Source organism: Leptodactylus fuscus, chromosome 3 (genome assembly GCF_031893055.1).
Source record: "Leptodactylus fuscus isolate aLepFus1 chromosome 3, aLepFus1.hap2, whole genome shotgun sequence".
Classification (NCBI taxonomy): Eukaryota; Metazoa; Chordata; class Amphibia; order Anura; family Leptodactylidae; genus Leptodactylus; species Leptodactylus fuscus.
This window is the reverse complement of record NC_134267.1, coordinates 118,578,530-118,601,081: the sequence shown is the minus strand read 5'-3', so window position 1 is coordinate 118,601,081 and position 22,552 is coordinate 118,578,530. Positions and strand designations below refer to the sequence as shown.

The 22,552-nt window shown below is 42.2% G+C and overlaps 1 protein-coding gene across 4 annotated transcripts in view; it reads right to left on the bottom strand.

Moving 5' to 3' along the window:
• MAP3K7 (mitogen-activated protein kinase kinase kinase 7) overlaps nucleotides 1-21,123 on the bottom strand; it is a 43,060-nt gene extending 21,937 nt beyond the window's left edge. For all 4 annotated transcript variants that reach the window (XM_075268202.1, XM_075268203.1, XM_075268205.1 and 1 more), the window contains exons 1-6: nucleotides 20,712-21,123; nucleotides 7,811-7,921; nucleotides 7,044-7,109; nucleotides 6,016-6,061; nucleotides 2,789-2,927; nucleotides 564-688 (exon numbers count right to left, since the gene is read on the bottom strand). In XM_075268202.1, the coding sequence (XP_075124303.1) occupies nucleotides 564-688; nucleotides 2,789-2,927; nucleotides 6,016-6,061; nucleotides 7,044-7,109; nucleotides 7,811-7,921; nucleotides 20,712-20,798 (574 nt within the window). In that variant the 5' untranslated portion in view covers nucleotides 20,799-21,123. The remainder of the gene's footprint in view (nucleotides 1-563; nucleotides 689-2,788; nucleotides 2,928-6,015; nucleotides 6,062-7,043; nucleotides 7,110-7,810; nucleotides 7,922-20,711) is intronic.
• Nucleotides 21,124-22,552: the final 1,429 nt, after the last annotated feature.

Sequence of the window (22,552 nt, the reverse complement as noted above, 5' to 3'; positions counted from 1 at the left end):
AAAAAAAAAAAAAAAAAAAAGGTTTTAATGGTAGACTCCCCTTAAAAGAAATGAGTTTTAGGCCTAACTCCATGGGAAAAATTGTGGCGTTTTACAGTAAATTGGATGGATTTCATGTGAATCCCATGACCACCTTGTGTTTAAAACAGCAGCGCGGACACGCTGCAATTTCCAAAACTGGCGCAGTTTGGGAAATCAAAGCATGTCAATTATATCCATGGAAACGCCGGTGGCTTCCCCTTAGATATAATGGTAAAGTCCACAGAGGAAAACTCTGTGAACTTTGTTTAAAGTGCTGTGGGAAGAACCGCGATGCATTCCCACCGCAGTTTTTCCCACAGTGCTTTAGCGCTGTGGATCGTCTCGTGGGGCTTTAGCCTTAAAGAGATTTCACACGCCGGAAAGGACCTCAAAATGATAAAAGGGGGTGTTTGGTGTTCAGGGCTATTTTCTTTCTCCCAAAACACAGGTAATAAATTATATTTATCTACATAATATAATAAATATCTATCTTACACACACCCACTCACTCTTAGATCTAGCAAACCCTAAAAATAAATTACCTTCAAAAACTTCAGGAGCCATCCAAGCAGCACTCCCTTTGTTGTTTGTCATATGAGTCTGAATATCACAGGCTGTACCAAAGTCACAAATCTTCAGAACAGTGCCTCCAGCTACCAGAAGCAAGCTGCAAATCAAATGAATTATACAATGGGTATAATAAATAACATCTTATTAAGATGATATACAATACCTGCAGTGAATAGTTTGTCCAGGACAAACAGACGCAGATGGGACATGATGTCAGACTGCTCAGTTAAAGGGGTTGTTGTTTTGCAGACAGCTATTTTTACAATGTGTCCCCCCCACGTCAGTCAGCTGACTACAAGGTTTCTTCTCTCAGCAAACATTTGTCTTTGCTGTGGGAAGCTTCAGCCAACCAGGTAATATTACAAGGCAATGTTTAAGAACAGCCAGAACAGAAACCACTTGTACAAAGCAATTCTCTGTACTGACTCATAGCTAGGGGTCCTGGAGGACCTCTTCTATGATGTCCTTATGCTCTTGTAACACGCTTGTACACAAGGGTTTACTTATCTTGTTAAATCCATAAAAATATTATGGAACAAATCAGAAGCATTTTATGAAAAGGGGTCTGATAGAGACTCCCACAGATTTGCAGTTTCAGGACATCTTCAGGTAATGTTTACATGGTGGACCAGGCTGTTCACTTGCTTTAGGTACTGTAGTGCTGTCCCACTGAAGTCTATGGGACAGTGCTGATGTACGTAAAGCCCCGACTATACTCTGTGTGGCGTGTGAGAAGCAGGGCTCTTGCCATGTAAACATTAAGAGCTGCACAGTCCTGGAACAGCTGATATATAAGGGTCCCAGATGTTCGACTCCCCTCCAGATCTAATATTGATAACACATATTTCAAAACCAGTTTAGCTTTTAAAAAGAGCCATCTGACTAATAGTCGACAGAAGACTAAAGAAATCTGTGTGGATTTCCCACTGGTCAATGAACAGTGACCAGCTGCTCACCTCGCTCGTGGCCATAAAAAAGGGAACATTTTCTGTGGGCAGCGCCCTGAAATCTAGTCACCTAGAATTTGATTTCTCACATTTGCTCTGTTCTAAAGACAAATAGTTCCTACACTCCTATAGAATAAAGAATTTCTGTGAACAATTCTTAATGTATAAGTATAACCAAAGACAAAAAAAAAAAAATTCCACTTTAAAGGGATTCTACCATTAAACTACCTTTTTTTCGAATGAACACGTCGGAATAGCCTTAAGAAAGGCTGTTCGTCTCCTACCTTTAGACGTGGTCTCCGCTGCGCCGTTCCGTAGAAATACCGGTTTTAACTGGTATGCAAATGAGCTCTCCACAGCAATGAGGGCAGGCCCCAGCGCTGAAACACCGATGAGCGTGTCCCCATTGCTGCCCAGAGCTCTTTCCTGCGCCACCTCCTTCTTCTGCAGCAACTCTGCCTCTTCTGGCTTCTCTTGCTCTTGTAGTTCTACACAGGAGCATAGAGAGGCCACCCCAAAATGGCTGCCGGCCAGCTCCTGTATTGAACTGCAAGAGCGGCTACCCAAAAATGGCCGCTGGCTTGCTCCTGTATTGAACTGCAAGAGCGGCTACCCAAAAATGGCCGCCGGCTGGCTCCTGTATTGAACTGCAAGAGCGGCTACCCCACGGCTGTTTTGGGGTAGCCGCTCTTGCAGTTCAATACAGGAGCCGGCGGCCATTTTGGGGTGGCCTCTCTATGCTCCTGTGTAGAACTACAAGAGCAAGAGAAGCCAGAAGAGGCAGAGTTGCTGCAGAAGAAGGAGGCGGCGCAGGAAAGAGCTCTGGGCAGCAATGGGGACGCGCTCATCGGTGTTTCAGCGCTGGGGCCCGCCCTCATTGCTGCGGAGAGCTCATTTGCATACCAGTTAAAACCGGTATTTCTACGGAACGGCGTGGCAGAGACCACGTCTAAAGGTGGGAGACGAATAGCCTTTAAGGCTATTCCGACGTGTTCACTAGAAAAAAAAAAAAAAAAAAAAAGTAGTTTAATGGTAGAATCCCTTTAAATTTACCACTATCAATAGACTATGGATTATTTTGAAAAAAATTCTAGATGACGGTATATGCAACACAATGCCATCTATGGACTGTAAGCATCACAAGTCATTGTTTAGCCCCAGACTAAAGTACATTTGTCATCCTTCCAACAAATATTCTTTATGTGAACTAAAATATTGAGTCAAACAAGCACTATAGAATATCAACCTACTTTGGTGGTTTAAGGTCCCTGTGAATAAGAGCCTTTGGTTTCATGCTGTGTAAATATGCTACCCCTTGGGCACACTGTAAACACCAACTCATTGCATGAGCAGCTGTGTAGTAAGGCAGGGGCTCAGCACCATGCAGGACTGCAAGATAAAAATGGACACAAATACATAGATTAACAGAGAACAAAATAAAAAATAAATAAAATATCAAAATTTGTCTTCATCCAGGCCTTATTGCCCTTGTGACATACCAACCAACAGTGTCATAGAGAAACCAATAAGACTACTTTGAATAACAACAACAACAACAACATGCAGTAATAGTTATAGATCAGTCCTCATCTACATACAGGCTTTCTAAATGTGCTCTACTCACATGTATACTGCAAGCTCTACTTTAGCAGAGATTAATTTACACTGTTGCAGCTTAGTATATGGATGGATTTAATTTTAATTTTTTTTTTTTTTTTATTTCTTGAAGGATTAGTATTCAAAACTTCTATCTCCTTATTTTAGTCCCATGTGGGAACAAATGACTGATGATACTGATAAAATATACTGTATTACTTTGCACTGTATTTCAGTATAATATAGCTGACAGTTTGTTTTACATTGACAAAAGAGCTTATTTAGACCCAGAAGCTGACTGGGACGAGCAGGCTTTTACAAATGAGCAGGCCCAGATGCCAATGTTACAACCTCAGTTGCCTTCAGAACTCATTGACACCTTAAGTGAGATGTCAATTATGATGTGAAAAGGCAGTTTGGTGACGGGAAGCAGCTAAACTAAAGTTACCATAACAGTGACCAATTCAAACTGCACTTCTGGAATGACAAAAAAATACACCTCATCAAACCACTCTTTTCACCATAATTATTAATATTTTAGAGATTTATCTCCTCTTCAATAACTTTATTCTGCATTTACTTTCTGTAGAAATACTTTAACCCCCTGAAAGTTTTAAAGGTATCTTGCGTCGAGTAAAAAAAATAAAAATAAATTAAGATCAACTTGTATTGCCACACCTACAACAACGCCCAAAATAAAATGAATACATTAATTTATTCTACATGATAAACACTATCAATCATAAAATTCAGTTGGCAGAATAGAAGTTTTGTTCATCTCAACTCTCACACCCCTTCTGCCTTGGAGAAAGCGTGTGAACAAAACACTTAAAGTCTGTCATTAGAAAAACACCTTTTTAACTAATAACATTTTGGGATAGCCTTTAAAAAGCCATTCTACTCCTACCTTCCATTCTTTTCTTCTCTCTGCCATTTTTGATAAAAATATGTTTCCTCCGTTATGCAAATTACGATCACGGAGCACCGGGGGCATTCGCCCCCTGCACTCTGAGCAACCCCTGCGTGATAACCTTCCACTGGCCCCAAGCGGATTATGTTCACGCCCCTCTCCCTCTTTTCCGGATATTCTGAGTTTCACAGGCATCGGTATGATTAGTTCTCCAGAGAACTACATAAACGTACTGTATAGCAGACCACAGAAAAATGGTGGCCTGGGCATGCAAAGTGAGCTCTACCTGAAGCCAAAGTGGCAGATCCATTGCGCATGCACGAGATTTGTCATCTGTACAGCTCAGCATCTGATGCCTGTGAAATGCAGAAGATCCAGAGAAGAAGATAGAGAACACAAATAGCTAAGGGGCAGCAGAAGGATATGATGCAGGGGGAAGGTTCGGAGGGGAATGCACCTGGTGCTCTGTGATCGGAATTTGCATAACAGAAGAAACGGATTTTATCACAAATGGCGGGGAAAAGAGAATGTAAAGGTAGGAGTAGCATAACCTTTTTAAAGGCTATTCCAACGTGCCATTAGTTCTAAAGGTGTTTTTCGAATGATAGACTCCGTTTAATGCTAGCAGCAGACTAGAGCTGAAGACAGTACAGCAGGCCTGGGATGTTGGGCCTAATAATCCAGGGCGTCGTTTTTTTGCCATTTTAATGTGACTGTACTTCTACCCAGTATCTCTAAGTGACAAGGGTTAACAAGGACTGTAACTCAAGATAAGAAACATTCACACTGCCTATCTCACTCAGGCAGCACTACAGACCCATCATTCTGTCAACACTATCTAATACTTTTTTACCCATAATTTGAGGTCAGCAGGAAAACTTTAAATTCAATGGAGCCACAACACTATGTGAACCACAATATCCTTAGTCATATTTTGTGATAACAGTGGCAAAACTTTTCCCTAGAAGTAATTTTTCCAAAAGGAAAATTGCTCTATAACATGCTGCCTGATGGAAAACAGCAAGAATTTTTTTTCTAGATGGATTAATATGGAAATAAAAAAAAAAAAAAAAATGTTGTGAGTGTTAGGCTTGCAGAGGTACTACAGACCATCTAGAATTACATGGATACTGTACTGTGGCTCTATACAACTTGGAGGGTGTATACATAATGTGTAGTCTGAATGTGAGTTTCTGGTAACGTCCCATTAATCAAAGACTACATTGAAAAGAATCACAAAAAAGGTCTTCATTAAACAAGTGCAACACACAAATGAGATACTGTATTCTATCACATAGAAAAATGACAATGACTACCATTGTGCAAACCATGCACAAGGAACTCAAAGTGTAGGGAGTGTTGTGGAGTAGGGGAGTTAATGGCTGTTGTACAGACACTCATCTCCAACACCAAAGGGTCAGTTGGTCTAGGGGAAGCAAATTTACCAATAAGGGCTCGTTCACATCTGCGTTGTGGTCTCCGTTCTGCAGGTTTCCGTTTCCTGAATAAAACAGAGCAGGAGACGGAAACCTGCAGGAGTCTCTCACTCATTCATTTGAATGGGTGAGAAAGATGTCCGGCTGTGAGCGGCGGTGAGCGTTTTATACTCTCCGCCGCGAAACCGGGTTTTATAATCCGGACACAGAGTCGGACATGCAGTACTCTGTGCCCGGATTAAAAAATCCTGGTTTCGCGGCGGAGAGCATAAAACGCTCACCGCCGCTCACGGCCGGACCCGGTCTGTGCTTTGCGCCTTCTGGCATGCAGAAGACAGAAAGCACAGAACGGAAAGCTGACCGCAGGTGTGAACCTAGCGTCAGTATATTTTTTGCTTGTGGGAGGCAACTGGAGTACCCCGAAGAACCTCAAGCAAACAAAGGGAGAAAATACAAACTACATGCAGCTGCTGCTTTTGGTTGGCTTGAACCCAGTACCCCAGCACTTTAAGGCAAGGATAAATGAAATTATTACCATTATACAATGAGCCTCCTTCAGCATATTCCATAACAAGACATACCTAAAAAAATAAAGATAAAGGGAAATTGTAAAACATTATTTTTTTTTTTAAAGTGTGGTGTGACATACAACAATGACATTAACCCTTGTCTGCCATAAGGGGTTAATCTTTACGGGACATTATACTTTTTAGTATCAAACCATTTAAAAAGGTTGTCCAGGTAAAAGTAAAGATTTTTAAAATAGGTTGTCTAGGTAAAATTTTATGTCCTCCCAGCACGGTCCAGTCCTCCTGCTGGGAAATTGAAAATTGAAACAGATCTCCTCGGCTGAAGACACTGAATGGCCTCAATGTTCAGCAGCCTCAGGGATCATGTGCGGTGAATTACGACAGAAGACTACAAAGGACTGGCTTGACCATACCGGAGAAGGAGAATATATAGATTATAGAAAAAAAAATAAAAATTATATTTATTTATATATATATATATATATATATATATATATATATATATATATATATATATATATATATATATATATATATAATTTTTTTTTTTTCCCCACCTCCCATGGCCCATTTCAAATATAAAATTTTTACTGGGACAACCACTAATATTATGTTCAATATACTGGGAAGCTGGAAAAATAAAAAAAAATAAAATAAAAAGAAATCTCCTTACAATTACGTATATTTTGACACTGACACCTTTTATGGATCTCCATGTATGGAGCTGTGTAAAGGGTCTTTTTTGTGTGGCAAATTGTAGTTTTTATAGATACCATTTTGGGTTTTGTCTTAAATTTTGATTTGCTTCTTACTGAATTTTTCTAGGTTCACCGTTTAGGAAAAGTATTTAAGTTATAATTTTGCATTTCCAGACACTGGGACGCAGCTCCTCAGCAGGTGCCATGTCTGATCTCCCAACATTTGTCACAGGGGTTAAACATATATGCCATTTAGAACATTGGCTATCAGATAAATATAAAAGTTGCTCTAACATTTAGTGACCATTTAACATATAAAAAAAAGCAATCCTTACCGGATTTAAGCAAGCTCCATATAACTTCACAATATTTGGGTGATTCACACGTGACAACTGGCGGAGCTGAAATAAAATAAAGAGGAATGAAAATTAATGTTTCTGGACAGATTGTTTCATGCTTGAATTTTGCATACCTCAAAAAGATATGCTTGTTTTTCTGCTATATTGTGTATACATTTCATCTAATGCATATAATTTTATTCTTCAGTCAGCCAAGTAAAGATAAGCAAGTTTTATTGCCGAATCATTCTAAACTTTGGAAGTAGATTAAGGCTGAGGCCACATTGCAGAAACACAGCTTTTTCTGTGGAAGATTTTGCTGATTTTTTTTTTTTTTTTTTGTTTATAGAAGGAGTGTGAAATACATAAGGAGTTTTTATATTTATCCCTTCTGTTCAATCCACTCCTGGCTTTGGCTCAAAAAAACTGCAAGAAAAAGTCTGCACCAAAAAAAAAAAAAAAAAAAAAAAAAGCAAGCTGTGTTTCTGCAACGTGGGGCTTTAGCCTAGAGCTGGAAAGGTTAGGCCAACTAGTCTGTGTTGCCCTAGTCTTTGAGATGGCCATATATGTATTCAGCAACTCAGGATTTACCCCAAGTAAAAGCCTTGAAATTCTGTGGTCTCTAACATATTATTATGTTATTATACAAGTACCCATCCCTTTGCAAGTTTGCAATTAGATTTTGGGACAAGTCAGCTGAGATATACATTCAGTATGAAGAGAATGGTTTTCATTAACCCTTTTATCAGTATTATGATTTATACCTCAACAATAAAGGCTTTCCTCTCGGATTCACTTTCAATTTGCTTGATAGCCACATCTTTTCCACGCCATTTTGCCTTGCAGACAACACCAAATGTACCTCTTCCCACTACCTGTTGAGAAAGAAGTCATATCTGTGTGATTTATGGAACATACAAATTCCCAGAACCTTGAATATGTAAAACTACATTGAGTAGAAATGCGTTACAATATTACAACAGAAAACAAACAAACCAAGAGGACCATTTCATACAATGTACACAACAAAGACCTGAAACAGAAAAGTTAAGCTTAGATTTCCCTCATGTATGGTCAGACTGGCCTGTTAACCACTCACACGATAGAGGACAAAACTAGATCAAGCAGCCTTCACCGTACTGTAATACATATGAGCTGGTAAAAGCTAGGGGACAGAAAACCTTTAAATTAAAGTACGGTAAAATAAAAAAAATAAGTCTCAAAAAAGACCACCTGTACCTTTTATTTGCAAAATTACATATGATGAAATATCATGTTGATGTTTGTTCTCAATAAATTTCTCATGTAAGAGGGTGTTCACACTACTTTTAGAGGAGAAAATAGGGAAAAAAAATGGTAAAATATTTAATATATGGGAGTTGTAGTTTTGGAACAGCTGCAAGGCCACATTGACAGGTGACCCTGCAGCTGTACGGGGATGTATAGGGCGTTTTTTTTTTGTGGGGCCAGGTGTACTTTTTAGATATACCATTTTGGGAAATGTTTATTGCTTAGATCACCTTTTATTTAATTCAGAGGCAAAACAGAGAGAAAAACCCGTCAGTTTAGCACTTTTGATTTTGACGTTCACTGTACATAAAAATATTAGTAGACCGGGCATTTTCAGACACAGGGATACCTAATGTGTATGTTTCACAGTAATGTTATACTTTTATATGTATTCTAGGGAAAGGAGGTGAACTTTTATTTATTTTTTATTATATTTTTTTTAAGTGTTTTTTTTTTTTTTACTATTTTAATATCCCCCGCCTAGGGGGCTTGAACCTGCAATCATTTGATTGCAAGTCCCATAGACGGCAATACAAGTGTATTGCCGTCTATGGGAGATTCTATACATTACTATCGCGGAGGGTCATAGACCAGCCGCGATAGTAATATATAGCTATGACAAGCCTCGGAGCCTTCATTAGGCTCCCGGCTGTCATCGGAACAGGTCGGCTCCTGCGGCCTCGCCGTGCAGGAGCCGGCCTGCATCACTAAAGGTATGGGGCCGGTGGGGGGGGCTAACTGACTGCCGGGACCTGTGGAGGAGGAGTGGATTTGCAGCATGGCCGCGCTACTGCCACCGCTGGTTTTCTTCAGCGGCAGTAGCGCGGCCCCGGCAGCTAAGACAGTCCCCAGCATCTGCTGTAATAGACCGGCGGATGCCGGGGAGTGTCTTAGCTGCCGGGGCCTGCAGTATTGTCACATTCCTGCCGCTGAAGAAAACCAGCGGTGGCAGTAGCGCGGCAATCTGCAGGCCCCGGCAGCTAAGACTCTCCCCGGCATCCGCCGGTCTATTACAGCAGATGCCGGGGACTGTCTTAGCTGACGGGGCCTGCAGATTGCCGCGCTACTGCCGCTGAAGAAAACTAGCGGTGGCAGTAGCTTGGCCATGCTGCAAACCCACTCCTCCACCTACATTCAGACTATAAGACGCACCCTCATTTTCCTCCGAAATTTTGGGGAAAAAAAGTGCGTCTTATAGTCCGAAAAATACTTTTTTAAACCGACACCTTCTGAGCAGACACCAACGGTAGTGTGAACCCTACCCCAGTGGGATGCTGGATAATACATATACATGTAATGTAGCCACTGGTACCTTTAGTTATAAGGGTCCATGCGCACAGGGGGCAGACTTTATCACAGAATGCAGTCAGGTGACATCCAAGTGCATTCACATCTATGGGGCTTCTGGATCTATTCCCTTCTGATAACATGGATGATTATAGGGCACATCCTATCCTGTGCGTTATCGGAGCAGAATGGATCTGGAAGCCCCATAGATGTGACAGCATCAAGGAATACACATTGATGTCAGTTTGAGTGTCATCCAACTACATTCCGTGATTAACTTGACCCCACCTTGGATGCACACTTGCTGAGTTTACACATTGTTTTATTACAGAAGAAGTGCATGCAGATATGAATAGCACATATCTACTATGGCAATAAAAGGTTTGCAATTTAATGGCTGTCATAGAGGTGAAATGTATAGCTAAACAGGATACTCATTTCAATTAAAAACTGCATGCAATTCTTTAGCACCATGTAAGGCTTCCTTCACACTACCAAGTCTCGATCTGTTCGAGCACCTTCTTTTCTGGCCTGCCCCATATGTCAGGAGAGGTATTATAGTCATGTAGGATACTAGGAGTCCTCCCAGCCACATACTATACTGTACTGTAGTTAGTAATAAACTCAATAGTGGGAAAGCAGCATAAGACCAGCCTTGAGATGCAAAACAAAAAACAAAACAAAACACAAAAGCAACTAAAATACAGCATAACTGCAATGTGTGAAGCCAGATTGAATGGGGTTTATAACTGCATGTCCGACTGTGTCCAGTTTTAAAAAACCGGTTTTGTGGCGGAGAGCATAAAACGCTCACCGCCGGGCATCTTTCAAGCCCATTCAAATGAAAGAGTCCTGCAGGTTTCCGTCTCCTGCTCTGTTTTGTGCAGGATACGGAAACCTGCAGAACGGAGACCGGGCGCAGATGTGAACGAGCCCTTACTTGACATGCTTTATAACCCTGCCCATGTATTGGACTGTATTGGCAACTTTTTTGCCCCATGTCAAAAATGCGCAAGTCATAAATACAGCGTGAAAGATCTCCATTTAGGTCATGACCCCCTTTTCCCATCAAAAAGAAAAGTGGCAAGGGCAGCATAACATATTGGTGGGGAAGGGGGGGTGGGGGAGCAAAAAAAGCAAATGTCTTTCATTAAAGGGTAGGGCAGACTACGACCACAAAGGCATAAATGGCTTAAAAAAAAATGTGTCCATATGTCCAGTGATCAGCTGACAAGAATACATTCATTTGCTGTTGATCACATTTTGCATGTGGGTATGAGAATTGCTGCATGTGAACAGGGATCTGCTGCTGCCAATGACAACACTTAGCAAACACTCCAACGACCAGGCACATACAGTATCCATGAATGCTCCATGTAATAGAGTTAAACAAGCATTGACTAAAATAAATCTGTGAGTGTCAGGGCTTGTTCACATCTGTGCCCATACTCCGTTTCCTGCACAAAACAGAGGCGGGAGACGGAAACCTGCCGGCATGTTTCAAGCCCATTCATTTGAATGGGCTTGAAAAGTCTCTGGCTGTGAGCGCTGGTGAGCATTTTATGCTCTCCGCGGCGAAACCGGTTTTTTTAAACCGTTCACAAAGTTGGACATGCAGTACTCTGTGTCCGGTTTAAAAAAACAAAAAAAAAACGGTTTTGCCGCGGAGAGCATAAAACGCTCACGGCCAGACTCCGCATGACAGGTTTCCGTCTTCTGCATGCAGACGACGGAAACCTGAAAACTGAGTTCAGGCGCTGGTATGAACCCAGCGTAACCTAGGTTAATGCAATACTTTGTTTTTTGTTTACTAAAAAAAAAAAACTGTATGAAGTTTTGAATTACAGTAATGCCTAGCATAGGCTACTATGTTACATTTCATTACTAAACTGAAAACCTCTGGCTTATTCCCACAGCAGAAAGGTTCTTCATGAAAAGTGTGCTCTGTAGACTTCTGTGCAATAGAGCTGGAGTGTCGGCACTTCGGCTACATTGCGCAAGTGCAAGCAGACGAAGGCCTCCCATCCATGCGCAATAGAGCCAAAGTGGGCTGAGTTACTTATGGCTAGTAGTTTGTGGCCTAGCTAGGGAAACAGGGAGGGATCTGAGTAAAGAGCAATGCATCACTGTAGCTGTAAGATAAGAAAACAGAAAGCTACCCTTATTAACAAATGCAGAGGACGCCAGGAGCTCCCAGAGATCACTCAAAACACTGCTAAAGGTATTTATTGAAAGTTCTATTAATGTGGTAATTTTTTTTTTGCCCAGAAAACCCCTTTAACTTGTCTACTACAAAGCAGTCGATATAACTCAAACCACAAGTCATGTTTCTACACAGCAATGTGCTCATCACTACTCGACCTAGCACCAGAAGTTTCAGCAAATTTTATTGATTGTCTAATGAAACGTTGTACAATTTTCCAATATATTATCTGTATCAATTTCCCATGGCTTGCAACATGTCTGCAATGATTCATTGTTTATTTCTAGTGGCTAAAAATCAGTCCATGGTCATGTGATGGACACACAGGAGCAAAGCTTGTTACCAGGCAATAGTCTGAACACTGTGCTGTGATAAACTAGCAGTGCACCTGTGTGTCTGTCACATGACCATGGACCATATATATCTCAGGACCATGGACCATATATATATATATCACAGGACCATGGACCATATATATATATATCACATGACCATGGACCATATATATATATATCACATGACCATGGACCATATATATCTCAGGACCATGGACTGATTTTTATTCACTAGAAGTAACAGAATGAATAACAGCACGCAGAGACCTAGAAAACAGGAACGGAAAATATATAGGAAGATTGTATAATGAAACTGGACAACCCCTTAAATTCAAGGAACAATAAAAAGCTGTAAATAAAGTCACAGACAGATATGGAACACCCAAAAGAACTCGGTGTGGAAGTCCTAATAAAATGACAATGTAAAATTAAACTGACTGATGATTATATTTTCTACGGGCCAAAAATGGACAACATTTTTTTTTTGCATGTTCCACAGAGACAGAACGCAGCTACAGCACAGGATATACTGCTAGGCCCTGATAGCTATTTTTGCAAAGTTCACAATTTGTCATCCACCTGATTGTTCCGGTATTCGGTCCCTAGGTGCATAGTTTGTTGCGTCTGTGCACAGGGAAGCATCAGAGAATGTTCTGGAATTTAAATAAACAATATTTATTGCACCTCCCCAATGATCTGTTCTGGTAACCCTGTCAAGGAAGTCTGACATTTGTCTGATATGATCACTCCACAGGGAAGGCCTATTGCCTTGTTTTATGTAGATTACTGGATACAAGATAACAGATGATTCCTTCCCTGGCCATTACTAATACAATGGTTTTAGACATGTACAGAAGACATTAGTCATTTACCAAACGCACGAGACAGTAATTGTTTATTCTACACCATCTTAATTATTTATTTCTAGTTTATTCCATGCTATAGCAAGATGGAGCCAGGTGAAAACTCTTTCAAAGGTCCAGAGAAAGTAACATGCACGGTATTGATTCTTTAAGCTAAGTGCAACTATAGTAACACGCCAAGCACTTGCTGGTTTAGGGCTAGTTCACACGGGGTTCCGTGTGTACACATTCCATCATGGCTGCTGCGATAGGATGCCGCTGCAGTGCACTGGCATTCCGTGATTGATTAGGCCCAAATGAATGGGCCGGAGGCTTGCACCGCGGACGCCACGGCAAGATAGGGCAGTTCTCTTTTTTTCTGCTACTAACTAGTTGAAAAAAAAGCAAGCAAGCAGTTCCCATTGAAGTCAATGGGAGCAGCGGATTTGAGGCGGATTCCGCGTCAAAATCCGTTGCCGACTTGCACCGTGTGAACTAGCCCTTACGATGAGTCACGTGCCTTATCATAAGTTAGGCGCATCCTCCACCGATACAGGGATTATCAAGACTAGTGTGGTAACTGCTGTCTTGCTAAATCTCCCTTGTTGTCTTTGAGCACAATACCATTTTCATTCTGTGAGCATATTGGTTTATTACCAGCACAAGCACTAATAATTTTATGTCCAATTACTTAAATGGAGTGATTTAGTGGTAGCTATAAAATTATGGTTCCTGGAGGAAGGTTCCTTTTCCCAGAAATTTGGTATCAAGCCAGTCTTTACATTCAGAGTCACCACTGTGCTTTACATACAGCTCATCCACATTGCTGTAATACAGCTTGATGCAAGAGCCATATATTTTAATGCCAAGGATGCCCTTGTAGGAGATCAGAAATGCCTTTTCCAAATAAAAGCTTTCCAGACCTACCAAAATGGCATTTCGATCCTTGTCAATAAAAAGATATTTTACACAAGACCAATCACATCAGCTCTGACTTATCTTGGTAAATGAACCGTCACCATTACACGGTGGCTCAGTGGTTAACACTGTCACATTACAGCACTGGAATCCTAGGTTTGAATCCGGTCAAAGGCATCGGCTTGAGTTTTGTATGACCTCCCTCTGTTTTTACGGGTTTCTTTACACACTCCAAAGACATAGGACTTTTAGATTGTGAGCCCTATTTGGGAGAGTGTTGACAATATCTCTAAATAGCTGCAGAATACGGAATTAGAGCTGGACAGTTAAAAGTAAGCTCAATTAATCGTTGTGAACTTGCTCACCAGCTATTTCAATTATTTTGCATCCATGCCATCCAGCCTCACACTAAGGCTGGGTTCACATCTGCGTCTGGTATCCGTCTGCTTGCAAACAGTTTTAAGAGAAAGATGGTTTGGTACACAAAGGATTCCAAATGATTACACAGCAGATCCCTGAATCATTTTTTTTTCTTCCACCTTCCCATGTGAGTATCACCGGGCCGTGATTGAACGGCACATAGATAAAAACACAGACAGGAATAGGACTGGTCCTGAATTTTGCTACTGGCTCAGAGCTCCATACACCAGACCATAAAAATACACGCTCATGCATATGCGGCCATAGAAAAGAATGGGATAGCGTGCAGTTGTGTGAATGAGGCCTAGGAGATGTCACTAACTGTACATTGTGCAGTCAGGATTGCCAATACCTGAACAACCAAAATGCATTGCCTCGTCACGGAGGGGCATTGCATTTAACAAAGGTCGGTGTCCAAATTTTCTCTTTTTTTTTTGTCGTAATCGAGATAAAACGTTCAATTAAACATGATTTTGATTTGGGTCATAATTATACACTCACACCGCAAGCTTAAGAAATGAATGACAACAGTCATCTGGCTTCATCCTTGGTGCAGTGTCCCTTGACTAATACCTTGTCTATGCCTAAACCTGTTATAAATCTTGGTAATCCCAGACATACAGCACAAACCAATCCGTTTAGGACTAAACAAAGTCAGATTTTCCAAGCCAATAATAGGGGTGACTGTAGCAGTATGAAGCTAGTGCCATGTCTACACTTTCAGGAGTTTGGTCCTTGGTATTAAAAAGATGTATTTTACACAAAACCAATCACATCAGCTCTCACTTATGTTGGAAAAATCGACTTGGGTACCTTGGAATGCTTTCTGCTTGCAGACATTTAATAATATTGATACACATCATATATTCCATGTCAGAAATGTATTATAATATATAATATTTCCATCATACTTATAATTTTTCTCAATAAGTTTTAAAATCCATACACCGCTAAGACCGGATTTGTCATGTGATATAAAGAAATGTATGGGAAAACAAAGGAAAAACCTGAACTTATGGCAAACACCCCCCCCCCACACACACACACACACACACACTCTACATTATTTCTGTTCCATCATAGGAGCAGACATACATAATTCCAACTGTGACCGATCTGTCATAGTACCAGAGGCAGGGGCTGGAACCCACAGACTTATAATGGTGGTTTTAACATAATGAATACCGCATGTGGTGTTAATATTTTTCTGTCACATATGACAGGCCCATTACCGCTTCATACCCTTGTCATGTAGATCTGGCTTGTATACACTACTATGGGCATAATACAGCAGGGTGCTAATACAATTTTTAAAAGCATAGTTTATGACTTTTTCAATTTAAAGGGTATCAAATATTTTTTTATCAAACAATGGGCGAGGTATGCAACTGCATATGTCAGGAATAAACACAGGGGTACAGCTCCAATATAGTATGCAACTTCTTATCCTATTATCCATTACTGGCTACTGATCTAAATACTTCCAAATATGTAACAGACATACAGCAGTAATCAAGGGGGAAAAAAAATAAAAGATAAACTTGATCCATCACTAGAACAAAGTGTCAAAAGTTATATGATGGGGAAGGGGCGTCCACACCCTTTGGCTTCAGTATTATTGCAGATTTTGCTGTGTTATTTTGTGCCACAGCTAGGAACGGATTGAGCAGAAGTGGTAAGGGACTCGATGTAAAATGAAATGATTTATACACTCACCGGCCACTTTATTAGGTACACCTGTCCAACTGCTCGTTAACACTTAATTTCTAATCAGCCAATCACATGGCGGCAACTCAGTGCATTTAGGCATGTAGACATGGTCAAGACAATCTCCTGCAGTTCAAACCGAGCATCAGTATGGGGAAGAAAGGTGATTTGAGTGCCTTTGAACGTGGCATGGTTGTTGGTGCCAGAAGGGCTGGTCTGAGTATTTCAGAAACTGCTGATCTACTGGGATTTTCACGCACAACCATCTCTAGGGTTTACAGAGAATGGTCCGAAAAAGAAAAAACATCCAGTGAGCGGCAGTTCTGTGGGCGGAAATGCGTTGTTGATGCCAGAGGTCAGAGGAGAATGGCCAGACTGGTTCGAGCTGATAGAAAGGCAACAGTGACTCAAATAGCCACCCGTTACAACCAAGGTAGCCAGAAGAGCATCTCTGAACGCACAGTACGTCGAACTTTGAGGCAGATGGGCTACAGCAGCAGAAGACCACACCGGGTGCCACTCCTTTCAGCTAAGAACAGGAAACTGAGGCTACAATTTGCACAAGCTCATCGAAATTGGACAATTGAAGATTGGAAAAACGTTGCCTGGTCTGATGAGTCTCGATTTCTGCTGCGACATTCGGATGGTAGGGTCAGAATTTGGCGTCAACAACATGAAAGCATGGATCCATCCTGCCTTGTATCAACGGTTCAGGCTGGTGGTGGTGGTGTCATGGTGTGGGGAATATTTTCTTGGCACTCTTTGGGCCTCTTGGTACCAATTGAGCATCGTTGCAACGCCAAAGCCTACCTGAGTATTGTTGCTGACCATGTCCATCCCTTTATGACCACAATGTACCCAACATCTGATGGCTACTTTCAGAAGGATAATGCGCCATGTCATAAAGCTGGAATCATCTCAGACTGGTTTCTTGAACATGACAATGAGTTCACTGTACTCCAATGGCCTCCACAGTCACCAGATCTCAATCCAATAGAGCATCTTTGGGATGTGGTGGAACGGGAGATTCGCATCATGGATGTGCAGCCGACAAATCTGCGGCAACTGTGTGATGCCATCATGTCAATATGGACCAAAATCTCTGAGGAATGCTTCCAGCACCTTGTTGAATCTATGCCACGAAGAATTGAGGCCGTTCTGAAGGCAAAAGGGGTCCAACCCGTTACTAGCATGGTGTACCTAATAAAGTGGCCAGTGAGTGTACTATACTATTATTGCTATTGAATAGTTAGATACATTGTATATTACATATTTACTCTCACAGGAAATCACTCATGAGTTAGAGCAGCTTTACTGCAAGTGTCTTATCATGGCTGTCAGTCTAAGGAGGAGTTGAGTTGGGCTGTGAAGAGAATAGACAAGTCAGAGTTGGTGGTTTGGGCTACACAGTCCCAAGTACACCAATGCAACCAATATTCATTCAATTGCTTCAATGTATCCAAACTAAAAAAAAAATGAAGTAACACTGCAGTCTTACACATAAGCCCACAATTTTAAGGCTCAGGCTTCTATACAGACCCGATGCATAGCTAGCAGAGCAAAGACAAGGCGGCAGCCCCAGGCCCACTAACTTTGTTGTGCCTACTCCTGAAATGCCATAAACGCACACAATTTTATCTGGTCTTGGAGACACTGATACAATAGAAATATATAGAAGAGCAGGGGAGAGAAAAAAAAAACAAAAACAAAAAAAAACACACACCTACAACACAGCTTCCAACTCTACTATTCTTTTAACCTGGAGGATGTCAGCCTGTAGGAGCAAGATGAAGTCACCAAGTTCTTTTTTGGTGGGGTGGGGAGTTGCTGTATTATTAAGGGGGCAATAGTGATATAAGAGGGCATTCTTAATAAGGGGTCATTGGAGCAAGCAGTGGTAATACAAAGGGGTTGCTATTAATACAAGAGGGTGGGAGGCAGCACTTAGATTGGGGGGTATTAACCTATGGGGTACAAGGCTATATTACTTTAGGTGAGCATTATTGATGTTGTCCAGGAATTTCAGAAGTCAGGGAGGAGCCTGGGGAAGGTGAAACATGGAAAAAAAAAACAAACAAAAAAAAACTTTATATATATATCTCATACTAGTTCCAGGCAGTCACCACGGTGCACTCCAGTATGGGTTTTGACTTTGTGGGTGGAAGCCCTGTGCTGCATACAACCAGTGGTAACAGGAAAGGTACTGGTGCAGTTACTCACATACATCACTGCTTTCTTTCCTGTGGCTGCTGATTGGCCTCAGCACAACAGTTCTGCCAGGAATGGCATGGAACATGCTGGACCGGAGCACTTGGGATAGGCAAGTACGATTTTTTTTTTAAATTTTTAGCTTCCCCAACCTACTTCATGAGGAGTGAAATTCCAGGACAATTCCTGTCGTAGGCTGCAGCAAAAAGTGGAAAAGACACTGGGGAAATGCACTGCGGTTTTTCCTGCAGTGCTTTTCAAAGAAAGTCCAAAGAGGTTTCCCCTGTGAACTTTCTGCTTGAATTATACCTATAGGGAAATAGGTATAAGTAACATACTCCCCTATCCCCAGTGCTCCGGTGTCTCCCACCACGGTCATACCTGCAACGCCCTGGTGCTTCTTCTGATGTCCTCGCCAAATGTAAGGACTGAGGCCAATCAGCAGCCTAATGAAAGGTCCTGGGACATCACTCACATACATCACCTGTGACGTTACCTGTCCGTTCCTTAGGCCGCTGATTAGCCTCAGCGTTCACGTGCAGCAAGGACTTCCACCAGAACAAGACCCCAGGAGCAGCAGCACTGAACCGCAGTGGGAGACACTGGAGCACTGGGTAAAGGAGAGTATATATTTTTTGCTTTAACCTTCTGTGGCCTACTTACCAACAGAGGGCATACAGGAAGTATCAACAGAGGGTGGCATTCATTTAAAGATACATACAAGGGATTTTCCTGGAAAAGTGATGAGCCAAAGATATCTGTAATGCAAACTTTACAGAGACAAGTCATGGCAACCCAGATGGAAGAGACAAGAAACGCCAACAATTACAGTAAGATAAGCCACATAAGTCACTAAACGTAAATGCACTGTCTCCACCTAACTGGTATGCAGAGCCAGCATATACCGCTATATACTGTATAGTAATAATATTGATATAACTGTTTTGGTGGCCCACTTGGATAGGTTTTCCCACCTTTCTTGAACTCCTAGCTATGCCTCTGACAGACCAATGTGTCAGTGGTTGTACACAACAAACCCATCCTGTGATCATGCAGAAATACTTCCCTCTTACGCTGGGTTCACACCAGCATTCAGCACTCCATTCTCAGGTTTCCATGTCCAGCCGTGAGCGTTTTGCGCTCTCCGCAGCGAAACCGTTTTTTTTAAAACCGGACACAGAGCACTGCATGTCCCACTCTGTGTCCGGTTTAAAAAAAACAAACAAACAACAAAAACGGTTTCGCCACGGAGAACATAAAACGCTCACCGGCACATACGGCCGGACACTTTTGAAACCCATTCAAATGAATGGGTTTGAAAGATGCCGGCAGGTCTCCGTCTCCTGGCCAGTTTTGTGCAGGAAACGGAAAACTGCAGAACGGACTCCTGTCCTGGGCGCAGATGTGAACGAGCCCTTATCTGTCTGTTTCCTGGTTATCCCTCTGTATTTGTAGGTTATCAAAAACAGTAATATATATGAAAATACAAGTGATAGTCACATCCCGCCCCATCTGGATACAGACAATTCTTATGCACATATATGGGGGTTCACCAGCAGGTTTGAGATTCTGGACATAATATGGACCCTATAATGCAGCTATAAAACTAGCCTTACACTAGGCATGCCAGGCCAGGTTGCATCTCAATAATATAGAATGTGATTATACTGGACTCTACAAGCACACAGAGATCCAGGGTGTGCGCTTGTAGTGTGAACACTCATCTAGACACCCCTTTATGATCTTGGGAAATGTCAACAGCCCATAGACTGCTCTGCCTCCATACCATACAGTCATATCCTTCACACACTATACTGAGGCACAATTCTATATGCATGTATAGGGTATGCTCCATCACATGTCACTTTACAAAGTATTCTCCCCTGTAAGTGACAGACGGTGAGTAGGTCATGGAGAAAATCTGTGCACTGTGGGTTCACACTTAGTAGGCTTACTGTGTTTTCCCTTTATATTCAGTATTCGTATCCAGCCACTGTCTCCACAATGACAATTCTAGATAAAGTGTTCAAGTACTAGAAATCTAAGTTTTGTAAAAATGGAGATACTATAAAACAGGCAGAGGATCATAGAAGAGGGGCTGTAATATCTTTCCAATCTCCCCTACATCCCTAGTCTGCACTCTGATACCAACTGCAGGGCTTGTAGAGGAGCAGATTTAGAACAAATGTTGAGCAGCCTGTAAAAGCTATAAAGAGACTTTCTGCAAAGGCACATGAATAAGCTGCACCCCGTCCATGGTGTGGCCCCTGTATATAACCTTATAATCACTGATACAGAACTTGTCCTACGGAGCAGGAACAAGTCAAGACGTACCTGTGAGCACACACACATAAAGCGCAGGTGACAGTGCCATTAGCTGACAGCTTCGGGCCCCTTCCCGCTATAGGTCCTGCAAGACACAGCCTCATCCTCCGCTTGTTGTCCCTCAACTCACCTCTTCCACCTCGATCTCCTTGAAGTCGATCTCCTCAAAGTTGAGCACTGGAGGGGTTTCAATCATGTCAGCGGAAGAGGCAGACATGCCGTTCCCTCACCAAGTCAAAAGGAAGCTCGGCCAGACGCCTAGACTACAAGCTGCGGTGGTTACCGGACCCGGGGGAAGCAGAAGGTCCGGGGCCACCATACACTCGGGCTTCACGGGCGGCCCCGGCCCTGCGGTATCCAGGTGACCCCCAGTAGGTAACACGCTCGTCAGCTGATTTAAGGCAGAGATCAGGGGGATGACAGAGAGGGAGCTGCGCTGGCACACTCCCGATCCGACCATACATGTAAGCGTCGGAAGCTGCTAAGGCCGGGAGCACAGTAGCGGTGAAAGGGGCGGAGCGTCACTCTACGTCATTCCCGTACGGCTGCACGGTTTACAGGAAGAGCTTTTTTTTCTCCCTCCCCCTTTAATTGCACAAACTTTATTGAAACCGCAACAAGAAGCAAGGCTACTACACAGGTGTCAGGGGATGAATGTCACATGATTACTGGAGTGTTGTGGATGAAGGAAATCCTAGAGTTCCATATCAGGCTCCAATACTGGGGAATGGTGGGAGCTAGAAAGATAATTCCATCTGTGCTAGAATCAATGCAGCAGTATGTATATATTGGTGTAATGAGCTGGACTTGGAGGCAGTAAAAGGTCCTTTTTGGGGCTAAGGCCAAACATAGTGGAACAGAGCAAAAAAACATGGGAAAAACCGTAGCTACAACGCATTGAAGTTTTTCCTGCGGTGCTTTTCACAGAAAGACTGCAGAAGTTTCCTCTGTGGACTTTCTGCTTCAATTATACCTATAGGGAAGCCGCTAGCATTTCTATAGGTATAATTGGCATGTTGCGATTTCCGAAACTTCAACAGTTTTGGAAATCGCAGCATGTCCACAGTGCATATCTTTTTGCAAGGTGTGGGTGCGATTTTCTAGAATCCTATCCACTAGAGGTGAGCGAGTAGCATTCGTTCAAGTAGGTGTTTGATCAAATACTGCGGTATTCAAAATACTCGTACTCGGTCGAATACCACGCGGTAAACGCAGTAAAAATTCGATTCCTCTCCCACTTTCTCTGGCACTTTTTTTTACATCAATAACTATGCAGGGGAGGTGGGACAGGAAATAGGAAAACGTAGGGCATTGGTAAAAAAATGTATACAGCCATTGGCTGGCTAAATCATTATCAGCAATAATAATAATACTGGGACTTGGGCATGTTAGAGGCCCCCAGTCATGCTTCCCTGCTGTCCCAGTTGCGTTCCAGAGGTGTTGGCATCATTTCCTGAGGTGTCATAGTGGACTTGGTGACTCCAATTGGTTGAAATTTGGTTTCCCTGAAATGAGCATGTTTTTCCCATAGACTAGAATGGGATTCGATATTCGAACGATTAGTCGAATATTGAGGTGTACTCGAATCAAATTTTCGAATATTTCACTACTCGCTCATCTCTACTATCCACCTTGCGTTGAGTGTAGAACGCTATGATTTTTATTCAGCATTTACGCAACAGACAGCACGGATGTGTTTACGCCACGTGGGGCCCCGGCCTAAAGATCAAGATCATACCTATAGCTCCAGTAGAATCAGAGTTATCACTAGTTTAAGTGGGACCTGCATATACTGCCAGCTCTAACTGAGGTCTGTATGCAGGGAACATGCGCTGCTGACTGTGTGTAGGGAAAGGGAGAATGATTTCTCATTCTGCAGCCATAGTGACTTCAGACAACCCCAGGTGAAGGGGTACCATGGACTTTTTGTGGTATTATCCTCTCATTATAAATCAGAAAGCATACTTGCCA